Source organism: Malus sylvestris, chromosome 6 (genome assembly GCF_916048215.2).
Source record: "Malus sylvestris chromosome 6, drMalSylv7.2, whole genome shotgun sequence".
Taxonomy (NCBI): domain Eukaryota; kingdom Viridiplantae; phylum Streptophyta; class Magnoliopsida; order Rosales; family Rosaceae; genus Malus; species Malus sylvestris.
Window position 1 is genome coordinate 3097944 of NC_062265.1, and position 17927 is coordinate 3115870.

The window sequence follows — 17927 nt, forward strand, 5'->3', positions numbered from 1 at the left end:
ATTTGCCTCTTCCTTTATTACATAATTACATTTAAGTCCCCCAAGTATTTGTACGAGATCTAAATACGGAGGCCCTAAATATGGTATAAACAGTAGTCCCCCAAGTCTTCAGTCAAGATAGTCTTTTGGCTGGAGACTTGAAATTCAGTCCATGTGTGGGCCGAAGTAACTAGATGTTGTCTTGAACTGATGCTCGATATGAGGCGGTGCTCAATCTGAAATGATGGTCAACTAGAAGTAGCACATGCTGCAAGGTTGCTCGGCTCGTGGCTTATGTTGCCTTGGTTGGCTCAGCTTGTGACGTTGAAGGTGAGGGAGTCCCTTTTATAGAATAATGGCTTGCTCCTCAATACATGAATGATGGGCTAGAGTTGATGATCTCTAATGATGGTGAGAGACTCCCTTTTATAGAATAAGGGTTCGTTCCTCAATACATGAATGATGGGCTAGAGTCCCCCAAGTATTTTTCATGAGGCCCAATATATGGTACATAATGTAGTCCCCCAAGTCTGCGGTCAATAGGGTTTGTTGGCTGGAGACTTCAAATTGAATCCATGTATGGGCCGAAGTGGCGGTTGTTCGGAGGCGGTATTTGAATACCCTACACTGAAGCTTTGTAAGTGAAGCTTTGCAAGTGAAGCTTTGAAGCTAGAGCTCTGTAAATGAAACTTTCAAAGCTGGAGCTTTTATAAATGAAGCTTTTGAAGCTAGAGCTCTGTAAATGAAGCTTTTGAAGCTGGAGCTTTTGTAAATGAAGCTTTTGAAGCTAATTGACATGAGTGATGCTCATGAATGTTTATGTTGATTGACATGAGTGATGCTCATGGATGTTGTCATGAGTGATGCTCATGAATGTTGACATGAGTGATGCTCATGAATGTTTATGTATGATTGATATGAGTGATGCTCATGAATGTTTATGTATGATTGACATGAGTAGTGCTCATGTATAATTTAGAAACACTGGGCATACTTTTGATCACCTGGTTTGTGGTAATAGCGGCAGGTTGCCGAATAATTTTAGAGTACTGGGCGTAGTTTTGATCACCTGGTTGGTGGTAATAGCGATAGGTTGCCGAATAATTGTGGAGTACTAGGCGTACTTTTGATCACCTGGTTGGTGGTAATAGTGGCAGGTTATCGAACAATTGTGGAGTACTGGGCGTACTTTTGATCGCCTGGTTGGAGCTATTTTGGGCTTATGGGCCTTCGCCCTCTACACAACATTCCAGCCCATTTATTTGGGCTTTGCTGTTTTTTTTTTTTTTTGTTACCCTCTGATGGGGTTTATACAGATGTCTCCAAAAGATAAGGAAAATAAATTACATCATACATCTGCCAAGAAAAGTAAATCACATCATTCTAATGGGGTGTTTATTCCCTGCTTTTGCAGTGTGGGTGTTTATTCATTGTTTTGCTTTTGTTTCCCACAGCTCACTTGATTGTTTTTGCCTTTCCTCTGCACCTTTGTTGCTTTTGTTTTTGTTTCCCATGTGCTCTTCTCGCTCTTTTTTTCATTTTTCTGTGGGCAAGACTTTCCCTCTTTTCAAGGTTCACTCCACATGGTGGGTAAGAAAATGCATGACCCATGTGCTCTCCTCGCTCATTCTCTGATTTTTCTGTCAACAGGACTTTCCATTTTTTCAAGGTTCACTCCACATGGTGGGTAAGAAAGTGCATGACCCAAATCTGACTCCTTATCTCCAACCGTGACTCAATCTGCATTGTGGAACCGACAGGTCAGGTGCTGGTGCGGCTCAACCCGCTCAAGCCATCTCCGAAAGTAGGGCCCGGTGGGTTCTGGACCATCCCGAAAGCTTGACTGGGATCAGAGACTGGGAACGACTGGGCGGTGAAGGTGGCAGCCATGAACTGGATCTGACCCACTTCGGTCTTGCCGGCGGGTATAAACATGAACCTGACTTGGCTGCCGGAGTAGATAAGCTGGAGAGTGCTGTCGCAGTGGCTGAAGGCGACGCGATCTGGGTTGTTGACGAAGAGACTTGGTTACACGGATTAATCGTCGTCATACGAAACATAGAAACTGGTAGTGCAGCCATATGCCTCAGGATCATCAGCCCCACAACAGTCGTAGAACTTAGCAGCGTATGGCGGATCGTTGGGTCCCAATTCATAGTACCTTTTCTGGTCGTCGTGAAGGCGACAGACGAAGAAAGAAGGGTGGAAGCGGCATAAGAAAAAGGTGTTAGAAGAGGCTCTGTAGCTTTCCTTGCACCTTTTGCATACCTTTCCCTTATCCTCCTCACTCCCACTTTTTTTTTTCATCTCTTTATTCTTTAGATATAGTGGCAAAGAAAATTGCAATTGACTCTAATGATGGATTCATCGGTGGAGTGCGCTGGGATGATAGATGTTGATCACCTTGAACATGGGCCTCCGTATTTGAACATGGGCCTCTGTCTGTCGGTTCACTTGTAGGTTAGAGAGAGAAAGAGTCTAGAGAGAGATTGGTAGCTCCTGCCTAACATGGTAGCTCCTGCTCAACTCTTGGAGGTTGGTAGCTCTTGCCTGACACTTGTACCGCATCAAAACCATTGATGAGAACACCAGCAACAGTTTCAATCTTAGTGGTGGCTTCATGATTTGGTTCTCTGATCTGATGTTTTGGATTTGGCTGTCATCTTTGTTCGGGATCTTGGGTTATAGATAATGTGCAAATATCTTGCTCTGCTACAAGTTTGTGGTTGAGAATGGGATACGTACTGCATGGTTCTTGAGTTTTTACAGATTCACGGCGGAGGTGAAAAAATGAAAGAGAACCGACATAACTTTTCGTATCGATTCCCACAGACGCGCCAAATGTTGATGCACAAAACCGGAGGTCTTGGAACAACGTAAATCCAACCGTGAATCTGCAAGTAATGTAAATAACACAAGATGTATCGTGGTTCACTCCAATGTTTGGGCTACGTTCACATTGATTATTGTATTTATGTGAGAGGTGAGGGAGAGAGATAGAGATAGCTTCTGAGGGTGAGAGAGTCCTTCCATGGCCTAGGAATTGGCCTCCCCTAATTATGAGGGTGAGGAGTCCTTTTATAGAATAAGGGCTCCTCACTTATTACATATTTGCCTCTTCCTTTATTACATAATTACATTTAAGTCCCCCGAGTATTTGTACGAGATCTAAATACGGGGGCCCTAAATATGGTATAAACAAAGTGCAACTTTAAAAATGAATGGTTCGGAGCGTTGAAGTTCAATGTGTTGTGAACCCCACAACTAATCCCTATTTTTTTTCAAAAAATGGAATCCCTCCCCCCTTAAAGAATCTGTATATATATTTATGTTAATTTGGTATACAGTATAACGTGAATGGAGATCATCTTTGAATCTCGCAGTCCAAAACCAAGGAATCGAGAAATTTAGACCACTCATTTTAAATCTGACGACCCCATTAGCCAATATCAATGACCCACCTCACATAAAACAAAAGTCCAGATCACTATCTCTTGGACCGTCCGGAATTCTCGTTCCGTCGGCTACTTCCTTATTCTTTTAATGTCGCCATTGAGCTTGGATAAACATGAACATTTTGCCTACTCACACATATGCTGTCTTCCTTATTCTTATCCTTATGCTTTTCCCCGGAATCAAATATCACTGACCTCAAAAAAAAAGAATGCATGGCTGTCAATATCAACCATGTAATACAAAAGAAAATTTGTTTGATTCGTGGAAAGTGCACACCACTTGTTATTAAACTTCACCGAAACTTCCCAATGTCCCGGTAGGTCCAGTCTGCAAGAAGAGTCTGTTTTGCTTGTTGAATTTCTCTGCAGCTTTTACCTGTTGAAGTCTCTTAGTTACTTAACCGTTAATGCTAACATTATTTTATATATATATATATATATGTATGTATGTATGTATGTATGTATAGTGTGTTGCTTGTAGTTGTATATAAAACTGCAGGATTGAGCTCTCAATGGACTTACTTGGCTGGATGCAACTAGCCAGGTGACTTGCATTGATGCAGCCAAAGTCTTTATGAAATCGATGCAATTTCAGAGTGACAATTAAAAACGATCCATACTTATGGCAGAGAGTTCTGTATGTTTTGTGCTGGAGAAGCTTGCATCCATTTTCGAAAAAGAGGTGAACCTGTTCCGAGGGGTTAGAGAAGAAGCTGTCTATCTGAGAGGGGAGTTGGAAAGGATGAAGGCCTTTCTCAGGACCGCAGACGTGCTGCAGGAAACTGACGAGGAGCTCAAAGTGTGGGTTAGGCAAGTAAGAGACATTGCTCATGAAGCTGAGGACGTTCTAGACGAATTCGCTCTTCTGCAAGAGCATGATCATGATCGTGATCATGGATATGGAATTTATGGCTCTCTCCGCAGGTTGGGTTGCTGTATTAAGAATGCCAAAGCTAGTTATCGGATTGGTTCCGAGTTACAAGCCATCAACTCAAGAGTCAAAGAGATTGGTGAGGTTCACAGGAGACTTTGTCACAAGTTCAACAAGGCTGATGACAGTGCAGGAAATACATGGCAAGATCGTCGAGGAGATGCCCTTCTTTTGGACAAGTATGATCTTGTTGGCCTTGACGAGCCCAAAAGTCAACTGGTGGGGTGGCTTTTTAAGGGCAGCTCTGGCCGTGAAGTAGTTTCGGTGGCTGGAATGGGAGGAATGGGGAAGACCACCTTGGCCAAGCAAGTCTATGATGATCCAGAAGTCAAGAAACATTTCAAAGTGCGTGCGTGGATCACAGTTAACCGGTCATTCAAATTTGGCGACCTACTCAGAGACATGGTTCAACAACTTTTCAAAGCAATCAGAAGACAAGTTCCACAGATGGTGGCGAACATGAACAACAACCAGCTCAAGACAACAATTAAGGAGTTGCTGCAGAAACGGAGGTACCTGATTGTTTTGGATGATGTATGGAACCTGAGTGAATGGAATGCTATCAAATATGCACTGCCGAACAATGATTGCGGCAGCCGAATTATGCTCACTACGAGAAAATCAGATGTAGCCACTACCGCTGCAGGTGTACTATCTGAAGGTAAGGCCTATGACTTAAAGCCCTTGCCTCTTTCCGAGTCTTGGGATCTCTTCTGCAGAAGGGCGTTTCAACATAACAAATGCCCTCCTCATTTGGAGGAAATTTGTAACTACATCTTAAGAAAATGCGAGGGACTTCCCCTTGCAATTGTCGCAATCAGTGGTGTGTTGGCAACTAAAGATACACGTAGACTTGACGAGTGGGATGTGGTTGCACGCAGCCTGGGGGCTGAAATTGAGGGCAACGACAAGCTCAATGATTTAAAGAAAGTTCTTTCCCTCAGCTTCAATGATTTGCCGTACTTCCTCAAGTCCTGCTTCTTGTACCTGAGCATATTTCCTGAGGACCATCTAATCGAGCGCATGAGACTGATCCGGTTATGGGTGGCAGAGGGATTCATAGAAGCAAAGGAGGGGAAAACACTGGAAGAGGTAGGAGAGGACTATCTCCAGGAACTCTTGAACAGAAGCCTAATGCAAGTGGCAACTACTACACCTGATGGAAGGGTAAAAACATGTCGAATCCATGACCTTTTGCGAGAGATCATCATCTCCAAGTCAAGAGATCAGAACTTCACCACAATCCTGAAAGAACAAAGCTTGCAATGGTCTGAGAGGGTTCGACGCCTATCGATACATGGCACACTACAAAATGTTCAGCCAAACAGGTCAGTGTCCCAACTGCGTTCCCTGTTCATGTTCGGTGTCACTGAACAGCCATCCATCCCTAGATTATTCCCAAGCGGCTTCAGGCTGCTAAATGTGTTAGACTTTCAAAACTCACCTTTGGAGAAATTTCCAGTTGAAGTGGTGGACTTGTATTATTTGAAATATCTAAGCTTGCGGGAAACAAAGGTGGAAACTGTTCCGAGATCTATTGGGAAGCTTAAGAATCTAGAAACTCTAGACCTTAAGCATTCCAAAGTCAAACAACTTCCTGTTGAGATATTGAAGCTCCATCGGCTGCGCCATCTTCTGGTATATCTACATGAGTTTGAATCTTACGAACATTTTCATTCAAAGAACGGCTTTAAGGTCATGCCAAATATTGGGGTTCTGCAAGCACTACAGAAGCTTTGTTTCGTAGAGGTAAACCAAGATGGCCGAACCATAATAAGGGAGCTTGGCAAGCTAAATCAACTGAGGAGGTTAGGCCTCTTAAAATTGAGAAAAGAAGATGGCGAGGCTCTGTGTTCGTCTATCGAAAAGCTAACGAATCTTTGTGCCCTGTCTATAGCTTCAGTCAAAGAAGACGAGATCATTGATCTTCAACACCTATCTTCTCCTCCTTTGTTTCTTCAGCGGCTGTACATGAGAGGACGTTTGGACGCATTGCCCTATTGGATTCCTATGCTCCCCAGCCTAGTCAGATTGTCTCTTAAGTGGAGTAGGTTAAAGGATGATCCACTCATCTATCTCCAACACATTCCTAATCTTGTTCAACTTGAATTAATTCAAGCATTCGTTGGAGACAGATTGTGCTTCAGAGCTTATGGGTTTGGGAAGCTCAAGATTCTAACCCTGGACAAACTTGATGAACTGAGATGCATAGAAGTGGAGAAGGGTGCAATGGCTTGTCTTGAGAAGCTAACCATTCAACGGTGTAAGCTCCTGGAGAATGTGCCTTCCGGCATTGAGCATCTGACAGAGTTGAAAGTTCTCGAGTTTTCTAATATGCCGGTGGATTTGATGAAGACAATTTGCACAGATGGAAAAGATAATTCCAAAGTCTTGCACATCCCGGAACTTTATTCAACATACTGGAGAGAAGGGGGGTGGGAAGTCTACTCCATAGAGAGCATGATGGATGGGGAGTACTGTCCCATGCCCAGCAACCCCTTTAGCGATGAGCTTCAAACTCGTTGGAAGTCATGGAAGTAATACTTACTCATGCTGCTGGGACTGGGGAACGAGGCCTGTAGTACCAATGTATATACTTGTATATATAATACATGTAAATGAATACGTAATGTGATGCAGTTGGATCAGATAGATTACCTTCGGGTTGAGGTAATCCGTAATGCCAGGGGCATTCGTGTACAGAATAACTTGGACTACGTTTATAGTAGTGGTCTGTAATGTATAGCATCTGTTGTAAAATGAAGGTTATATTTACCATGTGTATACCTACTTCCATTTGTCTTTCTGCTATTTCATTGGAGACTTTTTGATGTGTTGCAAGTCTGCCCGCTACAACATCATCAACCCGCTGTACGGATGCCTTCCTGGGAACTGTGAGATAATGTGTATGTTGCCGCACCCGATGTCCAACGCTTTAGGGGGTTAGGGTTGGACGTATGAGATGCTCAAGCTGTTCTTATGACAACACAACCGGTGGGGAAATTTATACTTCATTTTCCGGTAATGTTTTCGATCTGAAGCGAGTAACCGGATCCTATGGCTTCCACTCCCTAGGATGAAATGGCTGCATGCAGCATTGCAGTTCAGTTCCGGAACGCAAGGATTCATATTGTTTCTACGCTCTTAGCAGTGTGTGCCGTAATAAAGAGACCAGTTTGGTTTGAAGTTTTACAACCAAAGATTTACAGTCCGTTTCCGGTTATGTCGCCAAGAATTAAACGAAACTCTGTTGAAAAGATGAATGTATATTCAAAAAGTCGAGAAGACAAAGATAGTTTCAAAACATATCATAAGAACATTAGCAAAAGATGCTAATCAGTAGAAGCTGCTTTTCTCTCTCTATATTTTGAGCAAGAATTTGATCATTACAAGGTAAATGTGGAATCATATTTATCATCCACTGAGACCTGTCAAAAATTTCCAGCTGAAAAACTAGCGCCCGCATGTCGAAATACATTTCCAGCTGGGGGGTTGAGCGCTGCCACCGGAATTTGCACTGCACAGCTTATGACGACTGCTTGCGTGTCTAATGTTGAAACATACAAACAGTCGTAAAAACAACGCTGATACATACAAATATACAAAAATTTGAGCCAAAAGGGTGCAATGTTTTTTTTTTACTGTATGTTATCTCCTAAATATATGAACACCCTTTTCTTAAATGCTCGAGCTAAGTCTACAATTTCAGACTCCCGCATCTGCCTTGTCATGCCATCAAACTTCTCACATATTTGGTCTTTTCGGGACAATTGGTTTGCAACATCAACAGTCAAGCTGGCCATGTCTCTGCTGTTTGTTAATAAACCCAAGACAGTGGCAGAATATGATGGGTTTGAAACCAGCCTGTTAAGTAGTATAAGAGCCTCCCTCAACAGCAAGGTCCTGCATAACATTACTCTCACAATATGAGCAATAATTAAGAGATCGAACGGTGATTTTCGTCATGCAGATATACAGACATGAATGTATTCCAGAGATATCACATGCATTCCTTGCAAGATCTGAAAACTAGGAACCATATGCTTTTTGTTTTTGAACACACCAACTGAACTACATCAAGTTAATACTACCAATGACAACAATATAACAAGTAATGTGAACTCATTTTAATGTCCGTATAGAGGAAAAAGAGAAATCAGAAACGGAGGACAGAAGAGGTGGGTGAAATTTGAATTACCGGAACCAATACCACCAAGTTACTATGAGATATTTAGTGGCACTTGCAATAAAAATTACACAACAATAGAATTTGGAAACTTAATGTTCAGTAATGAATGTGTGATACTTGCATCGATCAGAATTAAAAATCCAGGGGCATCAGCAATTACCTCTCTTTGAAATTCTGTGCTTGATCAGCATTAACTGCTGGTTCTGTATCTACCTCCGATGCCAAAACTTGTAAAATCAACATCAGAAAGTTTGCATCTCGAAAGAGCTTGTGACTCACAAGTATTTCGAAGCCAGATGTTCCAGACGAGGCTAGGAAAGCCAGTAAAAGAACAGCAATTCTGCGAAGTTTCAGTTCCTGAGTGTACAATAATAGGAAAGCAGTTGATATTTGGTAATGTATATCATCAAACATAAACCCTTAACTCTGCTCGGAGGTTTATGAGATGGGAGTTACCCATCTCCACCTACTAGTGTGCAACTACGCATAAATACGTTTTCTTCCATAGAACACCAGATCAATCTACGCATTAATATATCTACAAGCAGGGCAATAAATAAATAATAAACTTCAAGGAAAGTGTAGAGCTGAAAAGGAGAGAAAAGCAGAGAGAATGCCTACCTCTAAACTGTTCCCACAGCAAGCTATACAATCTGCCAATCCTTGAAGGATCATGCTACATTTTTGGTAACCTGATGCATCGCCTACGTTATCATCCATAGCAAGGGCAGCTTTTCCCTCTTTATAATCAGAACAGAACTTGACCAGTATTTTAGGACCTTCACATCAGCAAGGAACAAGAAGTTTTTCAGGGCTTAAGACAGGCATGAAAGAACAAGTTCAATAAGAATCAAGATAGCATATGCCAAACTCTAGCAGTCCTCAAACAAGCTGATTTCAGCTGAGTGGTAAGCTGCTTAAGGTAGCGCTAATGAGATAATTTTCAGGCTTCCCACAACTGAAATAATCAGGCACGAAAAAGAAAAGGCAACAAGTTACACGTACAAAAACCTACAGAGTAAGGTTTCAAGGTTGCAAAATGTTTTGAAAGTATATACTACACACTCTACAGTTTGAGAATAAATATATTTACTAGCAGAAAAGGTTTCGAGTATAAAAGAGGCTTTTTGAAAGCTATTGTGAAGGGATGGAAAAATTATGAGGCAACGTCAGATTTTGGTCAGCAATATGGCCATTGGTTTCTTCTGAGAACAAGAGTTAGCATTCTTTTCTACCCGAGCTGATTGGAAAGCTACAGTAGTTCAAAAGCCTCAAATGTTACCATTATAGTTTGGTTATTTGGCTCCCATTTTTCCCTTCAGATGCTTTATTACATTATGAGGTGGCTAACTTCTCCACTGTGATAGTACTCTGTTTCTCTACCAATAAAATAATGTTTCTTACAAAAACAAGAAAAATTAAATTAAACTACAAGTAGTTCGCCTAAGCTTCATGCAATTATAACATTACAAGTAAAAGAAAACAAAATAAAAAATGAACTAAAGTGATGTGGACTTACAATTAAGTAGCATATATAGAAGTTGCACGGCTTGTTTTCGGGCCTCAAAACCAGCTTCCTTTGCAAGCAACTGTGAAAGAATTTCAAACACCAATGTTTGGCCAAACCTGTCTCTCACGGGACTTACACTCAGAAAAAGAGAAAAAGTAACAGCATAAAAGTTTAACAAAAAAGGAACACTGCATTCTTACTTTTCTCTCTCCACAAAGGCATTACTTCTCATTATAATCATATTCATAACAGAGACTGCTTCTAGCCTTACACCTTGGTTTGTATTCTTCATGGTAGTTTGTAGGATCACCTCAAAGAGAGAAATCCAGTCTATATTAGAAAACCAAGTTGCAATGCCATTATTCCAAACTCCATTCTTGCTTTGAGTTTCGGCATAAGAATATTTCATTCCAAGTCCCTCGACCATAACATTGACCCTGAGTAGAGTGCACTGGAAAGATCAAATCGAACAGGAATGAAGCATATGCAAAAACATGTATTCCTAACTCCTGCAAAATAAAACTGGATATAGAAACAGAATAGGAAACAGCATATGACATATACCTTCTCTCGAAATGCCTTTCCAGCCTTACCAGGTGCTTCAAAAACACAAGCAGTATATGTAGAGATGCCTGAACAATGATAACCTATGCCAAAAAAGAACTGATTCACCAAAAAGGCAACAAGAACCAAACTGAAAGAGATTAAGGAAATAATTACAATACTGAACTTAAGCAAAGTCATTAAATAATGGCAAACAAGTAGATTAAAGTATTCTCTTTGTAATCGACTAGCCTCCTGTGTATTAAAAATAAACCAGTCACAACAATGTCACTAACACCAATACATCCAAAACTCTCTACACCTATATTTTTTTAAACCATGGACCTATCACCTCCCAGCACTCAACTAGAGACTTTTAATATTAGTGAGTCAATATTAGTACCAAAGATCCAAAGACGGATCAAGACAAGAGTATCCACCAGTATTTAAAAGACAATTACATATATCCAACTGAATTGAAGTTCCAAGACAATCTAATCCTAATCTGCAGGCCAGGTTGCACACAAAAGTGTAATGAATTTTCTAGAAGATGCCTCCTATAGGAAGTAAACACAAAATTATATCCTCCCACATCTCAGAAAAATAAAATAAAATTGCATTAGTGTCCTTATAAAAGAACACGTGATCCCAATTCATAGAGTAAATTTTAAAATCACTAGTACAGTACTCTAGAGCAACGTCTACTCAAAAGTCCATGTGGAAAATACAAATCAAAATGGAACATCTAAGGTATACCAACCGGTGCAAGAAGTCAAATAATATCAATTCACAACTCACATTTTCAAGACTACAGAGGTTGAGTAATGGTTGAAACAAGGACTCCAACTTTAACATTCCATTTTTCGCCTGCAATAAGAACAATCAACAGATATAATATTCATATACCCAGGTTAGCATAAAAAAAGGGATAACATGTCCAGAACACCATATGAATAGATTTTCTAAATTTTATTTATCTAGTATTCTTTAATTCAAGTTCCATGGGCCATGTATCGGTAAAGATTAAAGAAGTCAAAGCTTAATAAAGTATCATACTAAGACCGGGCTGCATAAAAAATACTGCTGAATGCCTAAGCGGTTCTACCATGAGAAAACTTGGGCAATAAGACGGTGTCCCTTAGAAAGTTGACTTTTAAATATATACAATTAATAATGATACACAAACTGTACTATTTACTTGGTTTTGAAACAAAAACATGGTGAGTAAACCCTCATAAATGTACATCAACCCAAGCCCAACAACATACATACAAAGATGAAATAATCAAAGTCAAGCATTACAATGTAAATGGTCCCAGAACACCAAAACCTATCACAGCTTTATTTATTTTATTTTTTTTTGTAACAAACCCTATCATAACATAACTTATGGCCGGATAGATTGGCATGTTAATTACCTTATTGGACAATTCAAATCCGTAATCATACATAAGTTAGCAAAACACGAGGAACGTATTTGACTAACAGCCTCTAAACAATACAAGAGGCCAATACCCTTTTGGGGTGTGCTATCCACACACCCCATTTTACTTTTCACACACCTTTTTAATTTTCAACCGTCGGATCGGAGGAATTGAAGAAGATCAACGGACAGAAACGGACAGAAATTATCAAGGGGTGTGTGAGAAGTAAAATGGGGTGTGTGGATATCACACCCCTACCCTTTTTTGGTCTACAAATTCCCCATCCTTTAGCCATAATTTCTTTCTGAAATAGCAAAACATGATCATGGATCACCATGTCCAAACTAAAAACAAATACAAAAACCCAAAAAGAAACAACCTTCAACCTCCACCCTATTTTATTCCCAAGCATATACCAAATAATGATCTTTTTGAGGTTAAGTTAGGAATGTCTCGGAGAAAGTTCAGATCATTATCAGCACATCTATATTTCAGAATAAGTTTTAAGTAGCTTATTTGGCATATGCCTTGTATTCTAGGCTTGAAGCGGTTATACAATCTCAAGATATACCCTGCTTAAACAGATAAATGAAATCTCATGATTAAACAATACCTTGGTCAAGACAGAATAAAGATGAGAAACTTTTGCTGCTTCTGGAGTATGAGACATGTGTAAGTGGTACTGCGAAGCTGCAATAGAAGAGCTATCATCTCCCAGCTTGTCCATTCTATTAATGCCAATGCAGCCAAAAAGGAACAGGAAATCTGTTTGGCAATCCATAAGCAAATTCGAAATTATATTTCTTCCTAACTCTTGTTCATTTGAATCATTTGAAGAGCCCCAGATGGATAGTAATTTCTTTGAGAGGTCATCATTTGGGTTTTGTCGGGCAGAAGCACTAATTTCGTCAGTTTGAACACGTGTAGCTTTAGAGGTTGACACACCTAGCACAAATGAACATAAATAAAAAGCGATGACAGAAAACAGAAAGAAATAAACAAAGATGATGTCTAACTTATCTCACCAATATCAATCCGAGAGCCAGGCTGACCACTTAAACATAATGCATTTTGAAATTGTCGAGAATCCTTATGATTGACTAGGACATCTCCAGATTCCTTAATGCCACTGGACCTTTTCCCACATGCAATAATGATAACAGAGAGTAAGATAATGTAAACATTGGACAAGCACCCTTTCAGCATGATTAGCATACTATGCAAGGGGCAACAGACTGAAACATCATTTTAGAATCACAGCATATATTGTTGATGCCCTGTGATGGAAAGAGTTTATACTTACAAATTTGTACTATCAGAGTTCCTAGCAGCTGCTTCTTTCTTTTCAGTCATTGAACTTACAAATTTATGATGTTTGTCTTTTTCCTTCCTTAGTTCAAAGCATTCTTGTTCCTGTGAGTATAGGACAATTCGTTGCATACAGGAACTTTAACCACAAATACATCTCAAAGACAAAAATGCAATTCTGGGTGAAAATAAAAATCCATGGATTAAGAAACAGGATAGTGTCAGAAACAGAAAACTAAATGCTCTTCTTATGCACGCAACTGAACTTGTAAAAGTTAACATCTAGTATAAGAGCATAAAGAATAAATAATAAAAGCTAGACAGAACACCTCATTATGACTGTACCCGCATAAAATTTCCAGAAGGAAATGTAACGAAATAGGTTGTGGTAAAATAAAGTCAAGAATACAAGACACGCATTGCATTTGCATTGCTTCCCATTAACTAAGAATACTCATAGAAAGATAATATGCACTTCACTCTATGTTTTACCTTCTGAAAACACAAATGCAAGCACACACATGTAGACGAAAATGATAAGCATGTGGAATTCTGTTATTGCCATTTGCCAGTTATAAAACCATAAAAACTCACTTAAGCATGAACACGTAATTCCAATTCTTAAATACAAAAGAAATGTAGAAAACAGGACTAGAATGCATTCCATTATCGGAAAAAGAACACAAGGACTAACGACAGAACAAATAAACAAAACAAAACAAAACAAAAGCACTAATCTTGTTATTATCCGGCGCACAATTATTCAAATTACAGTGGCAAAACAGGCGTACCAAGTGCAAAAGCTGCTTTGAGACACGTCCCAGTTCTTCCTGCAATTAAAATCCAACAAATTCGAGTTAGAGGACTTTGAAAAGAGAACATAATATTGGAAAAACGATTAAAATCACAAAGAAACTGACTGTATACAATTCTTGAACCCAGGTCATAATGTAAGGTAATCGAAAAGTCCAGACAAAATATAATTCAAGCTAAAACTACGGAGTTCAAAGAAGCAGAAGGAAATATACTTCACAATATATTTCTTGACATAACTTATTCCTGCATTTTGTCAGAAACCAAACAAATCTTTAGTTAAATGTGGCCAATTTGTTACAGTTTAATACACCGAATTCGTTAGCATATATATAGAGAGAGAGGGAACATATATGTACAGTTTAAGCATTGAAGCCCTAACCTTTAAGCGGTCGATTTCGAGTTCTTTTTCTCTGTCAAGTTCAGGGTGGCTAGCAGAGGGAGGCAATGCGGAAGAAGGAGGCGAAGGAGAAAGGGAAATTGCAAGTGCATTGGTGGTGGTGGTGGTCCTCTGAGTGAGCTCTCGCGGAGGGGAGTAGGAAATGGGCCTAACGGGATTGGAGTAAGAAGGCGGGGGCGGCGGTTCTTGTTGGTGATGGTGATATTGTGATGGTTCCGAGAAAGAATGCTGAGGAGTGTGGTGGTGGTGCGGCGGCGGGGGGTGCTGCTGCTGCTGCTGAGTAGAGTAAGCACGCTCTTGTACTTGGGCGACTTGTACGGCTTGTTCAGTGAAAATTAAGTCCCAATCGTCGTCGTCGTCCAGTTGGTTCATCTTCTTCGATTGATTATTTTCTGCTGCTGAGTGGAGAGTGGCCAACAACCGCCTCCGCCCCAGGAAAAGCCTCCTAATTTAAGGGTTCTTGTTTTTCTGCTTGCCAACCTTCAACTTGGGGAATTTTCCGTACAAAACCCAAAACGGGGCTTTTACTTTTTCTTTTCTTTTTTTGTTTAATGTTCTAGACAATATTACTATTGCCACTTAGTAATACGGTCGGGTTGTATTTTTCTTAACTTGGAAAACTCTCGATATCAATGTTCTAAAAAAAAAAACAATATTACTATTTGGGTAATGTCAGGAAACCAGATTTTTTATTTGTGTTCTAAATAATAATACTTCTTGGTAAAAAAATGCAATTGGTTGAAGAGTAATGTCTTCTCGGTAACTTGCAAGGCCATTTCTTATTTGTGTTTTTAGGTTACGGTATATCTAAGGATGGGTGTAGTTTGGTTTGATTTGATTTGAATAAAAAATATAGCTGAACCAATTAGCATTCAATGGATCGTTGAAACTTAACCAAACCACGTAATTGTCAATCGTTTTGATTAGGTTGATTTAAGCCTATTCCAACATGTCAATAAAAAATGTCCAACATTTCAAGAGTTAATTTATTACGCACAGTCCAATTCAATAAAAAAAAAGATTTTAAAGTTTTTGAATGTCAAAATTTCATCAAGTCGGTTAAGACTAAGTTCCAATGAAATATGGTGCTAGCAAATAAATTATTAGTTACAATCTCACAAAAGAATAAAACACAAAAAAGTCTCATAATTGTGACACGTGTATGGTAAGAGTTCCAAATAAACTATAATATGGAGAGCAAACAAATATTAAAAATTTTAAAAATATATGATCGACTCCTATTTTGGTCGGTTTCATAAGTACTAGCATTTATACATGCAGAAGGTATTTTTTGAATCACAGCATGCTACGTGCAACTTATACATTTTAAATGTATTTATATGCGTGAATTGACAAAAGGAAAGTCAAATATTTGAAATAAATGAATAATCTTAAATTATGCTAGAAAAAAACCACTCACAAACCAATCAAAGCAGCTGAATTCACATAATAAAATCGGTCTTTCAATTTCCATCTACATTCTATTGAATTTACATTAAGAATAGAGAAAATAATATTTAATAAACAACCGATTGATTCACATTGTTGCTAGCCTATTGTGAGATTAAATCCACCACATCCCCCTTAGTGTAGATAATATCGTCTATTCAAAAAAAAAAAAACCCCTTACAAACCAATCAAAGCAACTGAATTTACATAATAAAATCGGTCTTTCAATTTTCATCTACATTCTATTGAATTTACATTAAGAATAAAGAAAATAATATTTAATAAACAACTATTGAATTACATTATTACTAGCTCATTATGAGACTAAGTTCATCCCCTCCCCCTTAATGTAGATAATAGCGTTTGTTATAAAAAAAAACAATTATTTGACAACTAATTTCATCATATTATTATGCACATACGAAAGACCTTTTTTATAATCGGCATTACACGCCTCTTAAGATGTTTTGAACGTGTTTAAAAATAGAGAAATATTTAATGAACAATTGATTAAATCACATTATTGCTAGCCTATTGTGAGGTACAAATTTAAAAAATAAATAAATTGTACAAAAATAATTAATTATTAAAAAATACTGTTAAAATGACGAAAATACCCCTCCATTATTTGGTGCATGATTTTGGGTTGCTTTTGACATTTTTTATTTTGGGGGTATTTTTGTCTAAAATTTTTTAGTGAAGCTTGTGATTCCAAATATTGTGCCTAGCCTATCTTGCCCATCACTTTACAATTACCCCATCACTAGGTTAATGCCACAACTTGGGATCAAAATACAAGGAAAACAACAAACTACTAATAAAACGAGTATGAGAAAACCCAACATCCTCAAGGATCAACCTATCCACAAGAGGAGGCGCATCAAAAACATGAAGACCAAAGTCAAACTCATGGTCTAATTCATTGATGATAGATAAGGGTGATATTAGTATGATTACAGAACCAAAATCCATGTACCAATTACCATACCAAATTTTTGGTATGGCAAAATATATTACTATTACCATGTCAAACTTGCGTTATAATGAATTTTGGCATGCCAAATAGTTCAGTTGGTATGGTATGATAATAGTAATTATCACCTTTTTTTTGCCACTTTTTGGGCCAAAATTTGGTTTTTTTTCAACCCAATTCAAGGCTCAAACGTGTTTTGGCAAATTCTCTTTGGGTTTTTAAAACTTTTTTATGTAATTATGAGAATTTTGTACATATTCATTTACGAAAAAAGAAGTAAATAGATGGAAGAATTGCTGAAAGAACCCAACATTCCTAAAAAAAAAACAGTACAAAGATCCTAAATTCCATCTCTACATTCTTTAAAATTATACAAAAATTAACTTGATAGACAAAGCCAGGTAGAAAGACAACCCAATTTGATGAAGGAGAAGATGAGATGGACTACAAAGTGAGAGAGTCGCCGGAACGGGAGCAATGGAGATGAAGTTGATGACAAGATGAGTGAAAAGATGAAGTCGCAACGGCAAGAAGGCTTAGGTTTTTGGGAACTTTAACGAAAAGCATCCGGTACTGTTCACTTTAACGAAAAGCCACATTTTTACACTAAAAAGTCAATCCTGGTACTATTCACTTTACCCTTTATTTTGTCCTTATCATTAAAACTCAAAGTTTTCAAGCCATTTTCATTAGTTTTCCTTAGGTTTTTTTATTGGGAAAGTAGAGGTTAGAGGGTGAGAGGATGGTTTTGGATAAATGACTAGAAAGAAAAAAAGGGTAAAGTACAAAAAAAACTACCTCAACTATTGGTGTCACGACACTTTCATACCTAATTAATAATTTTTTTAGTTTTTTGTACTTTACCAAAAATATATATATAAAGTGCATATATAATGATAATAATACCTAATTATAAATATATATATATATATATATATATATATATATATATA

General features: G+C 38.5%; 2 protein-coding genes across 3 annotated transcripts; one reads left to right on the forward strand and one right to left on the reverse strand.

The window, feature by feature from the left end:
- The first annotated feature begins 3654 nt into the window (after positions 1-3654).
- On the forward strand, positions 3655-7149 carry LOC126625262 (disease resistance protein RPM1-like). Its single transcript, XM_050294350.1, has one exon. It carries the CDS (start codon positions 4057-4059, stop codon positions 6904-6906), a length of 2850 nt encoding a protein of 949 aa, XP_050150307.1. The 5' UTR covers positions 3655-4056; the 3' UTR covers positions 6907-7149.
- Positions 7150-7658: 509 nt separating this feature from the next.
- LOC126625268 (protein SENSITIVE TO UV 2) lies at positions 7659-15056 on the reverse strand. Of its 2 annotated transcripts, none has more exons than XM_050294360.1 (12): positions 14535-15054; positions 14131-14169; positions 13335-13444; positions 13057-13166; positions 12645-12976; positions 11406-11474; positions 10629-10711; positions 10265-10501; positions 10074-10180; positions 9176-9333; positions 8715-8911; positions 7659-8268 (listed from the first exon to the last, which is right to left on the reverse strand). In XM_050294360.1, the coding sequence occupies exons 1-12, from the start codon at positions 14922-14924 to the stop codon at positions 8004-8006; spliced, it is 2097 nt and encodes a 698-aa protein (XP_050150317.1). In that variant the 5' UTR covers positions 14925-15054; the 3' UTR covers positions 7659-8003. The 2 variants fall into 2 exon arrangements, with proteins under 2 accessions (XP_050150317.1, XP_050150318.1); XM_050294361.1 differs by having other exon boundaries at positions 8123-8268; positions 8715-8894; positions 14535-15056.
- Positions 15057-17927: the final 2871 nt, after the last annotated feature.

Excerpts from the sequence above, each read along its gene's own strand:
- LOC126625262 (XM_050294350.1), top strand. The coding sequence starts at position 4,057 with ATGGCAGAGAGTTCTGTATGTTTTGTGCTGGAGAAGCTTGCATCCATT.
- LOC126625268 (XM_050294360.1), bottom strand. The coding sequence starts at position 14,924 with ATGAACCAACTGGACGACGACGACGATTGGGACTTAATTTTCACTGAA. Across the intron at positions 12,977-13,056 it reads TGGCTCTCGGATTGATATTG|GTGTGTCAACCTCTAAAGCT; the intron begins GTGAGATAAGTT and ends CATTTGTGCTAG. Across the intron at positions 10,502-10,628 it reads GAAAGGCATTTCGAGAGAAG|GGTCAATGTTATGGTCGAGG; the intron begins GTATATGTCATA and ends CACTCTACTCAG.